General features: G+C 32.4%; 1 protein-coding gene and 1 pseudogene across 1 annotated transcript; both read left to right on the top strand.

Moving 5' to 3' along the window:
• The first annotated feature begins 89 nt into the window (after nt 1-89).
• On the top strand, nt 90-12,328 carry LOC140444140 (DET1- and DDB1-associated protein 1). The gene is made up of 4 exons (XM_072535817.1): nt 90-248; nt 301-439; nt 8,387-8,451; nt 11,449-12,328. The coding sequence occupies exons 1-4, from the start codon at nt 246-248 to the stop codon at nt 11,563-11,565; spliced, it is 324 nt and encodes a 107-aa protein (XP_072391918.1). The 5' UTR covers nt 90-245; the 3' UTR covers nt 11,566-12,328.
• On the top strand, nt 909-5,966 carry LOC140443272 (tubulin alpha-1 chain-like; annotated as a pseudogene).
• Nucleotides 12,329-16,572: the final 4,244 nt, after the last annotated feature.

Below are 16,572 nucleotides of genomic sequence, written 5' to 3'. Positions count from 1 at the left end.
GTTTTTATGCTATTTAATGTAGTTTATTTTTTATATAGAATTAAAAGAAATATGTTCTGTAGCCAACATTGGAAAATGCATTGTAACCAACTACCTCAGTCATTCACTGGTTTTGGTTGTGAGAGAGGGCTGTAACCCAAATATTTTGTTGATTATTAAGATCCTCTATCATAACTACATAAGTGATTGTTAATAGGTTTATTTAAAACTAGTTTGGAAATAATATCCTAATTTACTAGTTCAATATGGTAAGATATTTTTCATTTTATACTAAACACATTTTAAGTCATTTTTTTTCAGTCTGTATCACAATTTTTAGAAGGTTTACCTTCATATAATGAGAACAATTTTACCAAATTCCAAGTCGATAATAACAACAGGACGTCGTCCAAAAGACCTCCCGTTTATGTACCTACCAAGGAATTCCCTTCAGAACAAAGTTAGTATAAAATCTTTCATTGTAATAAAAAAAGTTCCATTGCCTTTTATTTGTTTTTCTCTTAGGTAATCAATTAATAGATACGTTTTTAGAATTCCATATTATTGTAGATATATCTGTGTCTTGTGTTGATAGTTTATTTGTGTGGTGTAATATTAAAACTATAGGAAAATTTATGTGGCAGTAAAATTTTATTATAAAAGCATGTTCAATAATTTTTGTCAATTAGAATAAATTTAATTAATCTCAAAGGACTAATCCATGTCATTTATGAAATAGATGATTCATTATCAAATGATGTGATTAGGTTTATGAAAATAAGAAACAATTAAAATACTAAAGTTGACATTAGGTATTATTGATTTAATAATAATCTAATATTTTTTTCTTGTTACATGGTTTAGGTAAAGTACATGAGTTGAATGATTTTGTAACATTTTTGCTAATCATATATAATTTAGATTGTATGATGGATGATGGAAAGAGTAATTAAATTTTTTGGTAAAAATATTTGAATATTTTACACAGCAATTTATTAGAACATTTTAAAAATTCTTTTACTCCATATCAACATGATTTTCTACTTGATAAATGAACAACAGCAAATGAACAGTTAAAAATCTGTAAATTAAGGTAGTGATTTATCTGAGGAACATTCAGTAACTTTGCTTTTTTTATAAATGACCTTTCTAACTGTCTGAAATCCTCATCTGTTTTCTGATGGCTTTAAGACATTTTTAAGGTAACTTAAGATCAAAAGAATTATTATCTATTACTACCCTATTGTTGTTAATCTGTTATATCTTAATTGTTCCACCTAGTCATAGGTAACAATTTTTGTGTACTAATACGATTATACAGACATAGCCTGTATTGATACCATGTATTAGCTCAAAAGTGTAGTGACATAATATATCTGTAGTAGGTGAAACAGTGTGCTAGCATTACACCAAGTGACATCTAAGTGGTTGACACGAATTTTGCCTGTTTTTACACCACACCATTTTAATTTCTTTTAAAAATATGTTATTAAAATAGAACTGATACAAGTATTTGTTGCAATTTTAATTTTTATTGTCTGAAATGGTTTTGATATTAAAAAATTAAGAGTATTAATTAGTTAAGTGAAAATATGAAAATACAATACAATGTAAAAACTTTATTGTAGAAATATCAAATAATGAAAACAAAAATGCCACACAGTTTAAGTATCTGTAAGTAAGTATCTAGCTGCAGTAGAGCCATATTATATCAACCTTGACCACTCATACCACTCTTAAGCACTTAGACTGTAAATTTATGGTTAATAATGAAGCCATTTATGACATAAATAATCTATACTTTGTGCTCTATTTACACCCAGACTTATTGACCAAGTTTTATCCAAACTAACTTGGTTTCTAACCCTCATATTCACTTTCTTTTTGTCATCTACGCCCCAGTAATTTCTGAATTATGAAAAAGGTTACCATGAACAACATTCTGTTGACGAAATCACCAATACTTGTTTTGAACCTGCTAACGAGTAGGTAAAATGTGATTCAAGACATGGTAAATACATGGCTTGCTATACGTTGTACAGGCAGCATTTTATTTATTTATTTAACCCATTAACCGCCAAGGTATGAAATATGTAAATTTTTTATAAAAATAATATAAAGGTTAGTTATTTACGGTGTTTTAAAGACAAAACTGGATATAATTTTTTTTTAGGTTACAGGGTGTTCTAAAAAAATAATGTTGCGTTTTCACATCAATGGCGGAATCTGTTAAGAAATTAATGAATTACACTTTTATGGATTATGAGATTTATTTCAAAATTAAAGATACAAAAGTAGTAAAACTAAATAAAATATTTGTAAAAAAACTATAAAACCTAATATTACAATTTATGGAAGCTGTCAAAACATGTAGAGTGTAAATGTACATTGCACTTCTGACACATATATATAGTTTGGCTTTTACATTGTCTGCATCTTTTTCTTGACTTTTCAGGGTGGCGTATTACGATGTGGTTCACTTTGTCAGTTCTCATTTCTTTCGGTATTTCTGACTTTGTTGGCCTTCCTCGTCCTTTGTATTTAGGAGCTGATGTACCCTCATCGTCGCTGGCTGATAATGAATTACTTTCTTCTGATTTTATTAGCGCCATAACAATATAAGAGGCGAAACTCTAATTGCGATATTGTAGAGTCATTTGCCAATTTATAAATTTTCCATGCATTGACGATTGTACTGTCTATAGTATTTATAAAAAGAGGCCACCACCATTTCTTTCCTCTTACTCTTATACGATAATTGGCTATGCCGTTATCGTGTAAATCAACACCCCCCATATTTTTGTTGTATTCTTTTATTAGAAATGGCTGGTCTACACTTACTTCTTTTCGTTGTTTTCTATCATACCGTTTTACTTGCTGAATTGGATTTATTGGTATATTATTTGACATCATAATAACGATTGAATTATCATTCCATTTAACTACACAAATTTTGGATTTTAAATCATATCTAAAATCGAAAGCACCTCTGCCCCCTTTTTTTAAATCATTTGAGCTATCTAAAGGACACTTTTGGATTCTGTTTTCCCGCACAGTTCCTGTGGCGTATATATTATTTTCAGTAAGATATTGAAATAGTTTAAAAGACGAAAAAAAATTGTCAAAAAATATTCTGTGTTGAGAAGGAAATTCAAGAACTTTTAATAGATCGATAACAACATCTGCTCCCAGTCCCATATCACTTTTATGTTCTCGTGCTCCAGCGTATGGACTAAACTGAAACAAATATCCATCTTGAGAACAAAGACACCAAATTTTAAAACCGAAGCGAACAGGCCTCCCTTTGATGAACATTTTAGCGGAGTGTCTACCAAAATAAGGAACCATTTCCTCATCGACTGATAAATTTTGTGAAAATACACCAAACTGCAGATTTCTTTTGTTTATTTTGTCAAATAATGGGCCCAATTTAGCAAACTTATCTTGCTTGTCAAGTTGAGCATTATCACATACATGTATATATTTTTTTATATTGCGAAACTTATTTCGACTCATGCAATTTTTAATTAATGGTACTTCCTTGTCCTCATCTCTGCTCCAATACATCTCCATTTGTGGTAACATGTGATATCCTGACAAGATCAAAATAGCAATAAATTTCTTTAAATCAGATACTGTCATTGAAAAATCATGTCGATTGTTGTCTTTGGCGTATTTTAAAGTGTATTTTAAAATCATGTCTAATAATTCCTCGTCAAAAAAATTATAAAATACTTCAACTGGTGATTTACCGTAAAGCATGTCCTTTATACGTTGTTTTTGAATGTACTCCTGCGATTCCGGAAAATTACTGTATACGGGGTCCCTTTTGCTCCAGTTTGGATTATATTGAACAGATTTTGCCCTCTTTGAAGTAGCCTGGCTTGTAGAAGGTTCATTATAATTATCTTCAAATTCATTTGTGTTGTCCTCAGCCATCAATTCGAATGTCCCAGCAGTGTCTTGAAGCTTATCATGGCCTATAAGTAATAAAAAAAATAAAAGTTACATAACAGTATCTTATATAATTATACCGTATAATACTTTCCAATAAATCGTCATCTATTTCCTCTTCATCAGTAAGCTCATCGACATCTGGTGGTATTATAACAGCATCAATTTCGGTCTCATTTTAAATTTCTTCAATAGCAGTTTCCAATTCTTGAATAGTAAGAGGTCTATTCCGATCGTAATTATCTTCCACTTATTTTCGCCAGAACTTATTATATATGTTTTATCCGCAACAATACAGAGAAACACAATTATTGCTGTATATGCTTATACTAAAACGCTCTAGACAAGACTGAACTAGTCAAATACGGTTACACTCGATTTGTCACGTAGCGTAGGCGGTATTACCTAGAGACAGCACATTCGCCGTTGATGCGAAAACGCAACAATAAGTTTGAATGCATGTAACTTTTTCTTGATAAAATTATTTAATTTTTTTGTATGGTTATTGCTAAATCTGTAGTTTATGCTTTATAAAAATCATATAAACCATTATATTATAAGCAAAGTGAAAATTCTACAAGAAGATTATATAGTCATGACGAATCATGTAAAAAACTGCTGAAGAAATTAATTTATAATAGATAAACAATTAATTATATTTGTTCTATAAAATATATTTCAATATCATCAAGCCTTTAGGAATTAAAACATATAAAGAATTTTCTAAAAACAAAATATTTAGTTGTATAAAAAAATTCCTTTTAAAATGTTGCGTTTTTCGCATCAACGGCGCTTAATGGGTTTTAACTACTTTGCAAAACAAATATTATTTGTAGCAAGTCAAAAATACATAGTATATAAAAAAGGATGTAAAACACAGACACAGATTAACAGAGAGTGATTTATGGCAAAGTCACAATAGTAGTTCAGTGATGTTCTGAATGAGTCATATATTCTTCTGAGCAGTAAAAGCAATGTTTCAGCAGATATTTTTTATAACTTTTTCGATACTATACAGCTTAGCTATTTAATACTTTTTGGTAAAATATTGTAATAGTTATAGTTAATGCAATTCTTATCTGAAAGACACAATCTACAGCAATTTGTCATAAGTAGTGACAGTTTCGCATATTGTGAATGTAAACATCAGACTGCTTTATTAAATGGGCCCATTTTCTGTGAATTTCAGAACTTAAAATATCAATAGAAAACAGGTAGCAGCATGATTTTGAATTTGATAAAGATAGTGTTCTAGATAAGTACCCCTGCTAAAATCCTGATAGCTTTATTTTGTTTGCTAAAATCCATAGCTTAGGTGTGAGTGAAATAAAGAAAAATATGTCATTTTTACTGTTTCAAAGTTGACACCCTTGCTAGTTGGTGAATAACAAATAATGAACTTAATAGCTTTTTCTTTAGTTGTGAGATATGAGCTGACCAGTTCAGTCAATTATGTATAGTTATTCACAATAGTTTAATCAGTCTGTTTCTATCTGGATCATTATATAAATTACTTGCAGATATAACCAAGTTTTGCGTTTTATCAGAGTTACGTTTCAGTTAGCTTGCAGCAAAACATGTACTAGATTTAGTAGAAACTTCCTCATAAACATTTTTAAATCATCATTATTTTTTCCTGATAGAATATATGTTGTATCATCTGTGAATTGTATGGATTTGTACAGATATGTGGCATGTTGTACCATAGGATGTAAATGCAACCATTAAGACTAAGCTTACCATCCAATTATAAACTGATATCCAACTGGTTCAAAGTATGTATCAACTACCAACCACCAACTGTTGTACTTGGGGGTGATTTGGCTAAATTACAATGTGCTGTATGAACATTGTTTAACACTACAGCTATTGTTGAAGCCTGAGCAAAATTCAATCTTATGTATGTCAAGGTTCAACTCTTATGTATTTCATAGTGTCAAGAGTCTGTACTATATATTTAGTACACTGATATATAGGAGAAGGTATGGAACTCTCAAGCTCATGAAGGATTGGCTGCTTTAGAGAGATTGTGAAGAAGTTGATGAATCTAAATATAAGAATTACTTGTTTTAAGATATAAATAAATAGCAAAAATATAGCTAGACAGAAATGTCTACAAAGGGATTCCCGATCGAATAGAAAGGCATATGAAGAACTCAGAGAAAGATGCAAAGAAAATATGCAGAAGGAAAAAGAGAGAAATGTTGAATAGAAAAATACAACAAATTACAGATTATAATAACAGAAGAGAGGCTAGAAAATTTTACAAGGAAATCAAGCAATGCACCCAAGGATACAAAACAAGATCAACAGTTTGCAAGGACAAAAATGGGGCAATTATCAGCGAGAAAGAGGAAATAATGAAAAGGTGGAAGGAGCATTTTCAAGAGCTGTTAAACCCAGAAAAAGAACAAAACGAAGATGAAGAGATAATTCACCACATAGCAGAACAACTAGTTGAGCAACCAACATTGGAAGAAACGATAAACGTCATAAAACATCTAAAAAATAACAAAGCACCTGGCACAGATGGAATAACTGCAGAACTGATAAAGAATGGTGGACATGCGCTATGGAGGCGTATCCATAAACTAATCGACCGCATATGGACACTAGAAGTCATCCCAGAAGATTGGAAAGTGGGAATCATACTTCCTATGTACAAAGGGGGAGACAAACGACTCTGCAAAAATTATAGGGGCATAACAGTTTTAAATGTCATCTACAAGATATTATCAGGAATTATATATAGCCGCCTGGAATCATTTTCGGAGGAGATTATTGGTGAATACCAATGTGGCTTCAGACCAAAGAGGTCAACTATAGACCAAATACATATGTTAAGAGGTATACATGAAAAATGTGTTGAATATAACATACCTATTTACAACTTATATATCGATTTCAAACAGGCGTTTGATGGAGTAGATCGACAAAAGATGTTAAAGCAACTATCTATGTTAGGGATACCCAATAAGTTGTTTAAACTTATACGAATGACTCTGGAGGGTTCCAAAGCTATGGTGAGAATAGATGGAGATATGACGCAGGCCTTTGATATTGAAAATGGAGGTAGACAAGGGGATGCCTTATCAACACTTTTTAATCTAACTTTAGAAGCTGTTGTTAGAAAACTGGATATAAACGGCTGTATTAATACAAGATCTATGCAAATATGCACATATGCGGATGATGTTGCCATAATAAGCCGCAACAAAAGGGTATTAAGCGAAAAAGTTATAGAACTGAAACGAGAAGCTGCTACGTTTGGTCTATATATAAATGAAAGCAAAACAAAATATATGGAGTGCACAAAATAGAATGAACATGAGAATCTGAAGGTAGACAACCATACCTACAAATATGCCTCCACTTTTCCCTACCTAGGCTCAATAATAAATGACAACAACAACATCAGTCAAGAAATACAAGCACGGATTCTTAGCGGTAATAAGTGCTTTTATGCATACAAAGACTTAATGAAAAGTAAGTTACTGAATCGTGAGTCTAAGCTGAGAATCTACAAAACAGTAATTAGACCAGTGGTCACATATGGATGTGAAACGTGGACCCTCTCAACCACTGATGAAAATAAACTGAGAATATTTGAGCGCAAAATACTAAGGAAGATATTTGGACCAACCCAATGCAGCGATAGTTCGTGGAGAATTAAAATGAACCACGAGCTGGATGAACTAATGCAGAGCGCAGATATTGTCAGATTTGTAAAATCACAAAGACTAAACTGGCTTGGTCACCTAGAGAGAATGCCAGATAATCGAGCTGTAAAAGTAGTCCAGAGATGGAAGCCCCAAGGAAACAGAACAAGAGGAAGGCCCCGTAAAAGATGGATAGACGACGTAGAGAGGGATCTTAAAACCATGAACATCAGGCAGTGGCCAAGGAAAGTATCCGACAGGGCAGAATGGAAGAACATTGTTAAGCAGGCCAAGACTCACAAAGGGTTGTAGCGCCATTAGAAGAAGAAGAAGAAGACTTGTTTTAAGACCAAAAACTCCTTTCTATTTTTTTATAGTTTTCTCATTACATTCCTGTGAAACAACAGAATTTAAATAGTAATATCTAATTGGTGCCAGGTAAATAAAATGTTTTTAAATATTGTAAAATGTTCAGTCATGACTCACAAGTAATAAAAAAACTTCATTGGAGGTAGAGATTTTATTCTAGAATTTTTGAATTTTATTGAATGAATGAGAATTATATTAAATTTTAAATATATTTTTTAAACAATATAAAATTCTATTTTTGTAGCCTCTTTAAAAAATTCCCCAAGCTTACATCTAGCTTTGTTTAAAAAAATATTTGGATTAAAAACACATCAGTATCAGATAAAGGCGTAATTTTTCTAAAATTATATATGAATTTTAAATAATATGATTTCTATTGATATATTTTTATTCTTATTATATATAATTATTTTATTTGTTTTCAGTAATTGTCACAGAAAAGACCAGTATTTTATTGAAATATATGCAACAACATTGGGATAAAAAATATGTAAGTAGTTCTATTTTTGGTTTTATCTAATAATGGGGGAAGGGGAGAAAGAAAATGGGAAATGCTCAAGAAGCTGCAGAGGCTATTGGTTTAAGGAGTTCCTATCACTTCTTTCTATCTCGTGCTAGGTTTTTCCAATCATTAACTTTTTGAAATTTTGTCTTTTTATACCGATTTTCAGTCAGCTTGCGTTTCAATAATTTACTAAACATTCTCCCTTCTAGCAAAGGGCTATAGACATACTTGATACATACCCAAGCCATCACAATCTTTAAACTTTCGCAAGGGTTATTATTTTTGGTTACTGATATAATTGCAATTTTTTCATAATTTGTTACCCTTTGTGAGTTTTGGGCCTCCCTTCTGTCCTGTAGACTACTTTCCTTCTCGACTGCTTGAGCCTGAGCCTTTTCATGGCTTTATTAGATTGTCCATCCATCTTTTACAGGGCCTTCCTTTTGTTACTTTTTCTTGGCATTTCCATCTCTAGATTACTTTTACTGGTATTTTTTCTAAATGGCCGAGTCAGTTTATTATTTGTGACTTGGTGGAGATGGTGGAGATATTTAGATGATGTGTTCTCCATTTATCGTCATGGACTAGAAGCACTGAACAAGTTTTTGATGGATATTAACTGTAAAGAAGAATCACAAAGGAGGATATAGGATAACCAACCCACACTAACACATATTCAAATTATCACTCAAACCACAACATAAATATTAAAAGGGCATCATCAAATCACTATATGATAGAGAAAAAAACTTCAAAGAGTCTTCAAAAGTTGTATATTATAAAAAAAAGTTTGATTACTGTATATAATAGATGGGATACAAAAAAAAGTTTGTTAAAAATGTGACATTTTTTAGCATTGAAAAGTGCCTTAATCCAAAATATATGATAAGAAATTTAAATGATTCAAATGTGATTGGTCTTATCTTAAAGTAATTATCAAAAAGTAATTGAGTTCAAATTTAAATCTTCCTAGTTGATTTTCCTTCATTACTGGGCAGTTTATTATACAAGATAATATATAGATCTTGTATAATAAGCTGTTTTGAGTATAGATTTCTTTGCACACGAGAAGTTCTCATTCTTTCTGTATGAAAAGTACCCATTTGCCTATTATGATAGTCATGAACATCTTCGCTAAATTGGATGCAAGAAGATAGAAATAGGTGGAAAATTTAACGGCAGGCCTACGTTCAGCAGTGGACAATTATAGGTCAATTGATCACATACATCTTCAGCCAGTGTTCGGGCAATATTTGTAAGTACCTACTTGAGAAAACTTAAATTGATTCAATATTGTGTATTCTTCTTGGACAGTACAGATCTTCTGTTGGATGAAGGTGTGGAAGTTGAAAAACATATTTAATAGCCCTGTTCTATAATACCGTAGGAGGATGAAGCTGTGATTAGTGCTTATGGGTGCCGCGTTTGCTGACAATCGATCAAATGCAAAAACGTGTGACCACTTCGGAGACGCTTGGCGCTTTGGCGATTATACAGCGCGATCCGAAGGATTTTTTTTCGCCGATTTATCACCGTTGATGAAACCTGGGTGCATTATTACACACCGGAAACCAAAGAACAGTCGAAACAGTGGCGCAAACGCGGCGAAGGGCCGCCGAAGAAGGCCAAGAGTGCACATTCGGCCGGCAAAGTGATGGCGACTGTTTTCTGGGATGCGAAGGGCATTATCCACATCGACTACTTGGAAAAAGGAAAAACAATCAATGGTGAGTACTACGCAGCATTATTGGATCGATTCGATGCCGAATTGCGTCGAAAACGCCCCGGTTTGGAACGCAAAAAAGTGCTCTTTTTTGACACCTAAAAAAATGGCTCGGAGGAAGCCGTTTCGCAACAAAAAATGATGAAGTCGTCGCTGAAACTTCGGCCTATTTTGAAGAGCTCGAGCATAAGTACTATTCGGATGGGATAAAAAAATTGGAACATCGTCTTACTAAGTGTATCGAGCTAAAAGGGGACTATGTTGAGAAATAAATTGATTTAATTCCAAAAAAACTTGTTTTTTCTATCAAAGGCTAGTTTTATATCAATCCACCCTCGTACACATGATTCCTGTGACTGTTGAAAGAGATATTGGCAGATAACTTCAAGTTGCTCCGATGTAAGGAGTCCCCTCCTTTATACAATAGTACCACTATCGCCATTTTCATAGAGTTTGTTATTAATCCAGTGATAGAGAGGTTTACTAATTTAGTTATAATCAGTAGCAGCTCCTCTGCAAACTCTCTAATAATATCCACACTAAAGCCATCACAGCCTGAGGATTTTACTTTTTTTTTTTTAGTTTTCTTATGGTCTCTCGAATATGGTTTTCCGAGACTTGTCACTCTAATCTGTATTTTCTTGGCTCTATATTTACTGGAGGTGGTATGTTATTTGCTAGAGATTTTCCTACATGTGCAAAGTACTGATTTAATTATTAGATATGTCCTCAGCTATATTGAATATACAATTAATTAATGAATTGTTACTCTCTTTGTTATTTGAGTTGTGGATAATATATGATTTAATATTAACCATATTTTTTGCTGTTGTTTTGTGCCTCGGATAGTTTATTTGAAAAATAATCTTTGTTTGCTGTAGCCACTGCATAAATTAACTCTTTATGTGCCGTAACGTAGTATTTGGAAACTGTTTATGCGTTCTATAATGGAAACCCTGTTTTGAAATAAGGTTATGTGATGTAATATTAAACCAAGCTGCACTGTTTTGTCAAAAACGGTTTTTTATTGTTTTTGTATTAAGGTTATTTAAACAAATATTTACTTAACATTTACAGGTTAAATACTTAGTTGATAATTTTTATTTTGAAGGTTTTTTGAAAACAATTTCCGTATTGGAAATCGAAACGTCAAAAATGTAATTCTCGTTACAAATAGTTGTGGTTTAATCACATGTAAAATAAAATGTAACAAAGACATTGAATCTATTTTTAATCCTAACTTATTTTGGTGTTTATAGAACTCGAAGAAAAGAGATATCAGTCCGCCATCACACGAGCCCAGCAGGAAAAAAACAAGGACGGATACGACCAGGGATAATTCACGGGACTATGCGATGAGCATTAATGACTTTTGAATCTGTATTTATTATAATGTGTACATATAAACGTATTTCAAATAATGTAATTCCATATATTATATTTCATATTTGGATTTGATCGTGAACATCTTTTTGTATAGCAAACGCAGAGATGTGATCCAATTAGCACAAAACTGTAGTGTCTCTCTCGGTTTTAAAGTGTTTAAAACTGATTTCAGCAACATTTCAACTTAAGTAATTTACTAGGTTTATGGTCTGAGAAATACGCTAACCAGAGAAAAATTTCACAAGAGTCTGTCGATGGATATGTAGTAATGTAGTACGGTGAGAGATAGGGCCTCGCGGATCGCTGATTGATATTAAGGATTTTCTGAACCGAACTATACATATAAAAGTGTAATTAAAGTTGTCTAATTCACCAAATTGCAACGATAACATTAGAGGTGGACTAAATCGTTCCTTCAGCTCAAAGGATTCCATTGTATCGATTCACATTATTAGTTTTATCGATTCTATACCTAGCCAACACTATTGATCACTGAATGATATAAAATATTTCATTTTACTGTATAAAAATACTTTCTGAATTGATTTCTTTGATAAACTGAAGTATTGTTGCTAAATAGAGATCTTTCAGATCTAACTTACCTCCGGATATCATTATCTTTTATAAAACCAGCGTTAATGTGATCTGTGCTTCTTCTTACGATATGGGTATTACATTTTTTATAATAGTTTATCAGTAATTAAATTATATACTAAAAAAAAGAGAAAAGGATCCAATTTAAAAAATTTTGAATAAGAAATATGCGATCCCTTGTTTTTTAACTTCTGGAGCGTGTTTTATAATAGAATAAAAAACAACAATACATTGAACAAAGTCTAAATTTTACTATTACTCAACTGATTGTCAATCGGACTAAAATCCGGTGAGTTTTGAGGCCATTCAAGGCATAGTTTGGCTCTAGTTCAGTTTCCAATATATGATGAAGCAATTTTCTGCAGTTTTGCGAGTTTACCTAGTTTTATATCGACACAAGGAATTCGGCACCTTTAAAGCAAGACGAGCAGCTCTAGAACATCTCCAACAGAAGTTTAACTGTGTGATAACTATGAGCTGTTGTTGTTTTTTGTCGTCACATACTCGAACAAAACGATGTTGATATTGTGCTAAAAATGGCTCTCAATTCGGATATTTTTTGACTAATCGAATCTTTTCTTCATTATGGCAGCTATTAATGATTGTTTTTTTGCTATCTCTAAGTCGTTTTCGTATAGGTAGTATTGATGAACAATAATTCCAGCGTGTACTAAGTTTTGTTAAAGTTATTAGCTTATATTCCTTGGTTTAATCCTTTGCTGTTGCCTTTCTCTTCCTACATTTCCCTTTTATGTTCACTTAACTCGAGACAGTATCTTTTTATTGTTTCAAAATCTTGTTTGTACCTCCCAAATTTATACTACACACTTAGACAATATCTCTTTGACTGACAGATTATCTATTTTTAAAAATAAGAAGCAAATAAAGCATTAAGTAGTTTCAGGTTATTTGCATGCTTCATAACTCACTTACTGTCAAAACTTGTCACTACTTTCACATAAAAGAGTTGACACCTGCATTCTTTGATTTTAAACAGTCCTATGACTCAATAAAGAGAAGCCAGTTATATAACATCTTGGAAAATTTTAACACCCGCTCGAAATATATGACACTAGTAGAGGCATCGATGGACTCAACAACAGCAATGATCCGCATACAGAATGAACTTACTGAAAGCTTTGAAATAGTCCAAAACAAGGCGATGGAGTGGCTCCAACAATGAACATACAAAAGGCAAAATCACTAACACAGACAAGAGCGAAGAGAAAAAAGAAATCCAAAAAAGAAAAATGAAGAGCAGCAAAGACTATTTTTTATCAAATGACATATTCCCCTCCAAATCCGTAAATTGGAAATCAAAGATTAAAGTCTAAAACAGTTGTATGTTGTGAATGTATAAAATGATCTACTGCACATACATCAAATGGCGAATTTCAAAGCAGTAGAGATTTGTATACTTGGGCTCGCGGCAACTGCAAGCCAAACTGATGCCGACTATCAGAGTTTTGTTTAAAGGGGATGCTCAACAATGTATCTTCCAGCAGGATGGACCGCCCTGTCATACGGCCAAGACTTCTGTGGAATGGTTAAGAAACTTTGACGTTACTGTCCTGCCTTGGCCTAGAAATAGAATCGATCTAAATAGAAAGTCTATGGTCAAGTGATGAAAACATGAGAGAACTAATGGAAGCCATTATTCAAAATTGGTTTAGTTATTACACCAGATGATTTGACTCGTTTCGTAAACTCCAAGCCTCGCAGTCTGTTCTGTTGAGTCTGTTCTAAAAAATAAAGATTATCCCACCAAATACTTATTTTCTTTTTAATAAATTGTGACAAGTAGATAGAAAGCCACTTTAGTCCACTTTGTTGACCCCGCATCAATTAATTTTTGGTGGAGGCGTGTATTATGTCACATTTTATGTCAAATGTCACGTTTGATATCCGATGCGACTTATTATATCATATTTCACGTAAATGTCATATAAAACATGCAATAAAATTGTAAATAATCTTTTAAATAAGAGTCGTGTGAAAAAGAGGAATAAAACTAAAATTTTTGTGAAGTTTTCAGAATTTTGGCCACTATTGTATATCCATTTCCGCGTCTTATATCCTCGCAACTTCGATAAATTGCCCACTATGCTTTTTCTGGCTTTCTTATTATCTCTGAGCAGACAGTGAAGCGTGAAAGTTCAAATTAAGGTTTAGTCATTTTTAGGTTAGGCCTGAAAGTGTTTTTTTCGATTATCTCGATTTCATTTGATACATACTTTGAGTGTCGGCTTTACTTATTTTGCATAAAGCCTGATGCAGTCCAGTCAATATGACTATATTTGGATATAAGAGCAATGAATGAGGAGATCGTACAAACTACTATGTTGTTTTACTTTTTTGCATCAAGTCCCTATCCCAAACTTCTATTTCAAAACTTTCTGTTAGTTTTTGTTATATAAACAAGTACAATAACGTTCATGTGATTACAGAGAGATTGATCATTATACTTTGTGTGATAAAACGTTCTGCGTTTGCTATAATAATAATGTATTTAGATGTCTGAAACTGAAATGGATATACAATCCAGTCGGCATCTACCTGATATTTTGTTTATAACCTGAGATCTGATAAATAGCACAAATATCATTCATTTTTGTAAATATACCATAGCATTTTTTTACTTCTTGTACATTTAAAATCGAACTGATTAATATCATTCCAAACGATCAACAAAAAAGATGTTCTATTTCAAAGTTCATGTACAGTTTCATAATTGAAGGAAAGCAAACAGTTCATCAAAGATATCCATAGTTATAAAAGAGACACATTCTTAATTTTTGTATTTATTCGGGGATACGTCCATTGATAATGTGCTTCCAAAAAAAAATGTGGGAGTGGTATACAAACAATTTGGAATTTTCCGCTGGTGGATATTTACATGTTTTGTTCAAGTTAATAGGTATACCTATTGTGCAACTTTCTTATCGCGTATGACGTCAGATTCGAGCAATAGAGAAATGTTTTCTGTCCCCTTTTTAAAATTATATAGGTTAGAATATGAAATCAATAACTAGCAGTGAGTTTATACTTACAAATTATACCAGAAATGTCTAATGCCATTCAACACTGTTTGTATACTGACCAGAAGAGTAGGCCACTTTGAAATTGTGATGTTTTTGTTATTTTCTATTTTTAAGTATACATTTGAAAGACCAAATTGATAATTCTAAGACCAAATTAATTAGAAAATTTATTCAATAATAATTTGCCTTTCTGTGCTTTACTTCGTGAGGATTTTCTGCTGGTGCGTTCCTAACTGCTTGATATTTAAGAGGAGTACATTTAATTAAATGAGCTATGGTCGACGTTATGCTGTGCCTGCAATAGCAACTCTACCAACTCATGGACAGTTGGTGTATGTCTTTGGAAACTTCGTTCAATTAATCCTAGAGATATTCTATGAGATTAGGTGCTAGTAAATTTAAGTGTTTAATGCTTAATTTAAAGAACTCTCGCTACATGAGGCCTCAGTTGATCTAACATGGGCATGGGAAATGACCATGCTCGTCGAAGGCGAGCATGAGAGGCGTAATACGATCTTATAAAACTTCCCTAATGTATCAAGGGAGCCATTCTCCATGAATACTGACATTAATCGTTTTTTGTAAGCATAGTTTTCTTATCGCGGGCTACGGACGGAGCTGTGCACGGCGGTGGATCGCACAGAGGTGTAAAAAATAAAGCCGACTGTAACGACAGTGATATCTTGCATGATACGAATAACACGACAGTCTGAGAAAATTTTCAAAGATATGGTCAGTTCAAAGATATGGTAAGATATGGTCGGTTGGCTAGGTGACAATTGTTCAGTAATTTCTACCGTAGAAAACTGATAAAACGATAAAAAAACCGCAATATACTAATATGATATTACATGACAGGTAAATTCAAAAACAAATTAAGCAGCATCTTATAATGCAGTGGTTTATGAAGTGCAAACATCACAATTTCTATTTACTATTACAAGAATGTTTGTTATAATGGAATATGGAGGTACAAATATAATTTTGAGTTATAACGTGTACAAACATGAAAACCAAATTAAGATTTTGGTATAGCAACCAAGGTGGGTCGAAAGAAATATAGAGAAAGTTCTACTCATAAAAACAATCGGTACAAATTGCAAAATCCAATCTCATAAAAGGTAAAGAGTAAGGTAAGAGAAGGTAAATGCTGAGGAGTATTGATTCCTAGAACATTTCAGTGACTTTTCACATGATGTCAGTGACGAATGTACATTAACTCCGAAGCCAATAATCCTTGATCATACAGGCGTGATGTCAGGTTATAGGTTAAGATCAATTTCATGGTTTTTTTTACCTATAGTAACATAGCCTGTAAGGTAATATTTAAACTAAATTATGTTGCAATATGTCTATTGTACA

This window comes from Diabrotica undecimpunctata, chromosome 6, assembly GCF_040954645.1.
Source record: "Diabrotica undecimpunctata isolate CICGRU chromosome 6, icDiaUnde3, whole genome shotgun sequence".
In the NCBI taxonomy this organism is placed as follows: domain Eukaryota; kingdom Metazoa; phylum Arthropoda; class Insecta; order Coleoptera; family Chrysomelidae; genus Diabrotica; species Diabrotica undecimpunctata.
This window is presented reverse-complemented; position numbering and strand designations above follow the sequence as displayed.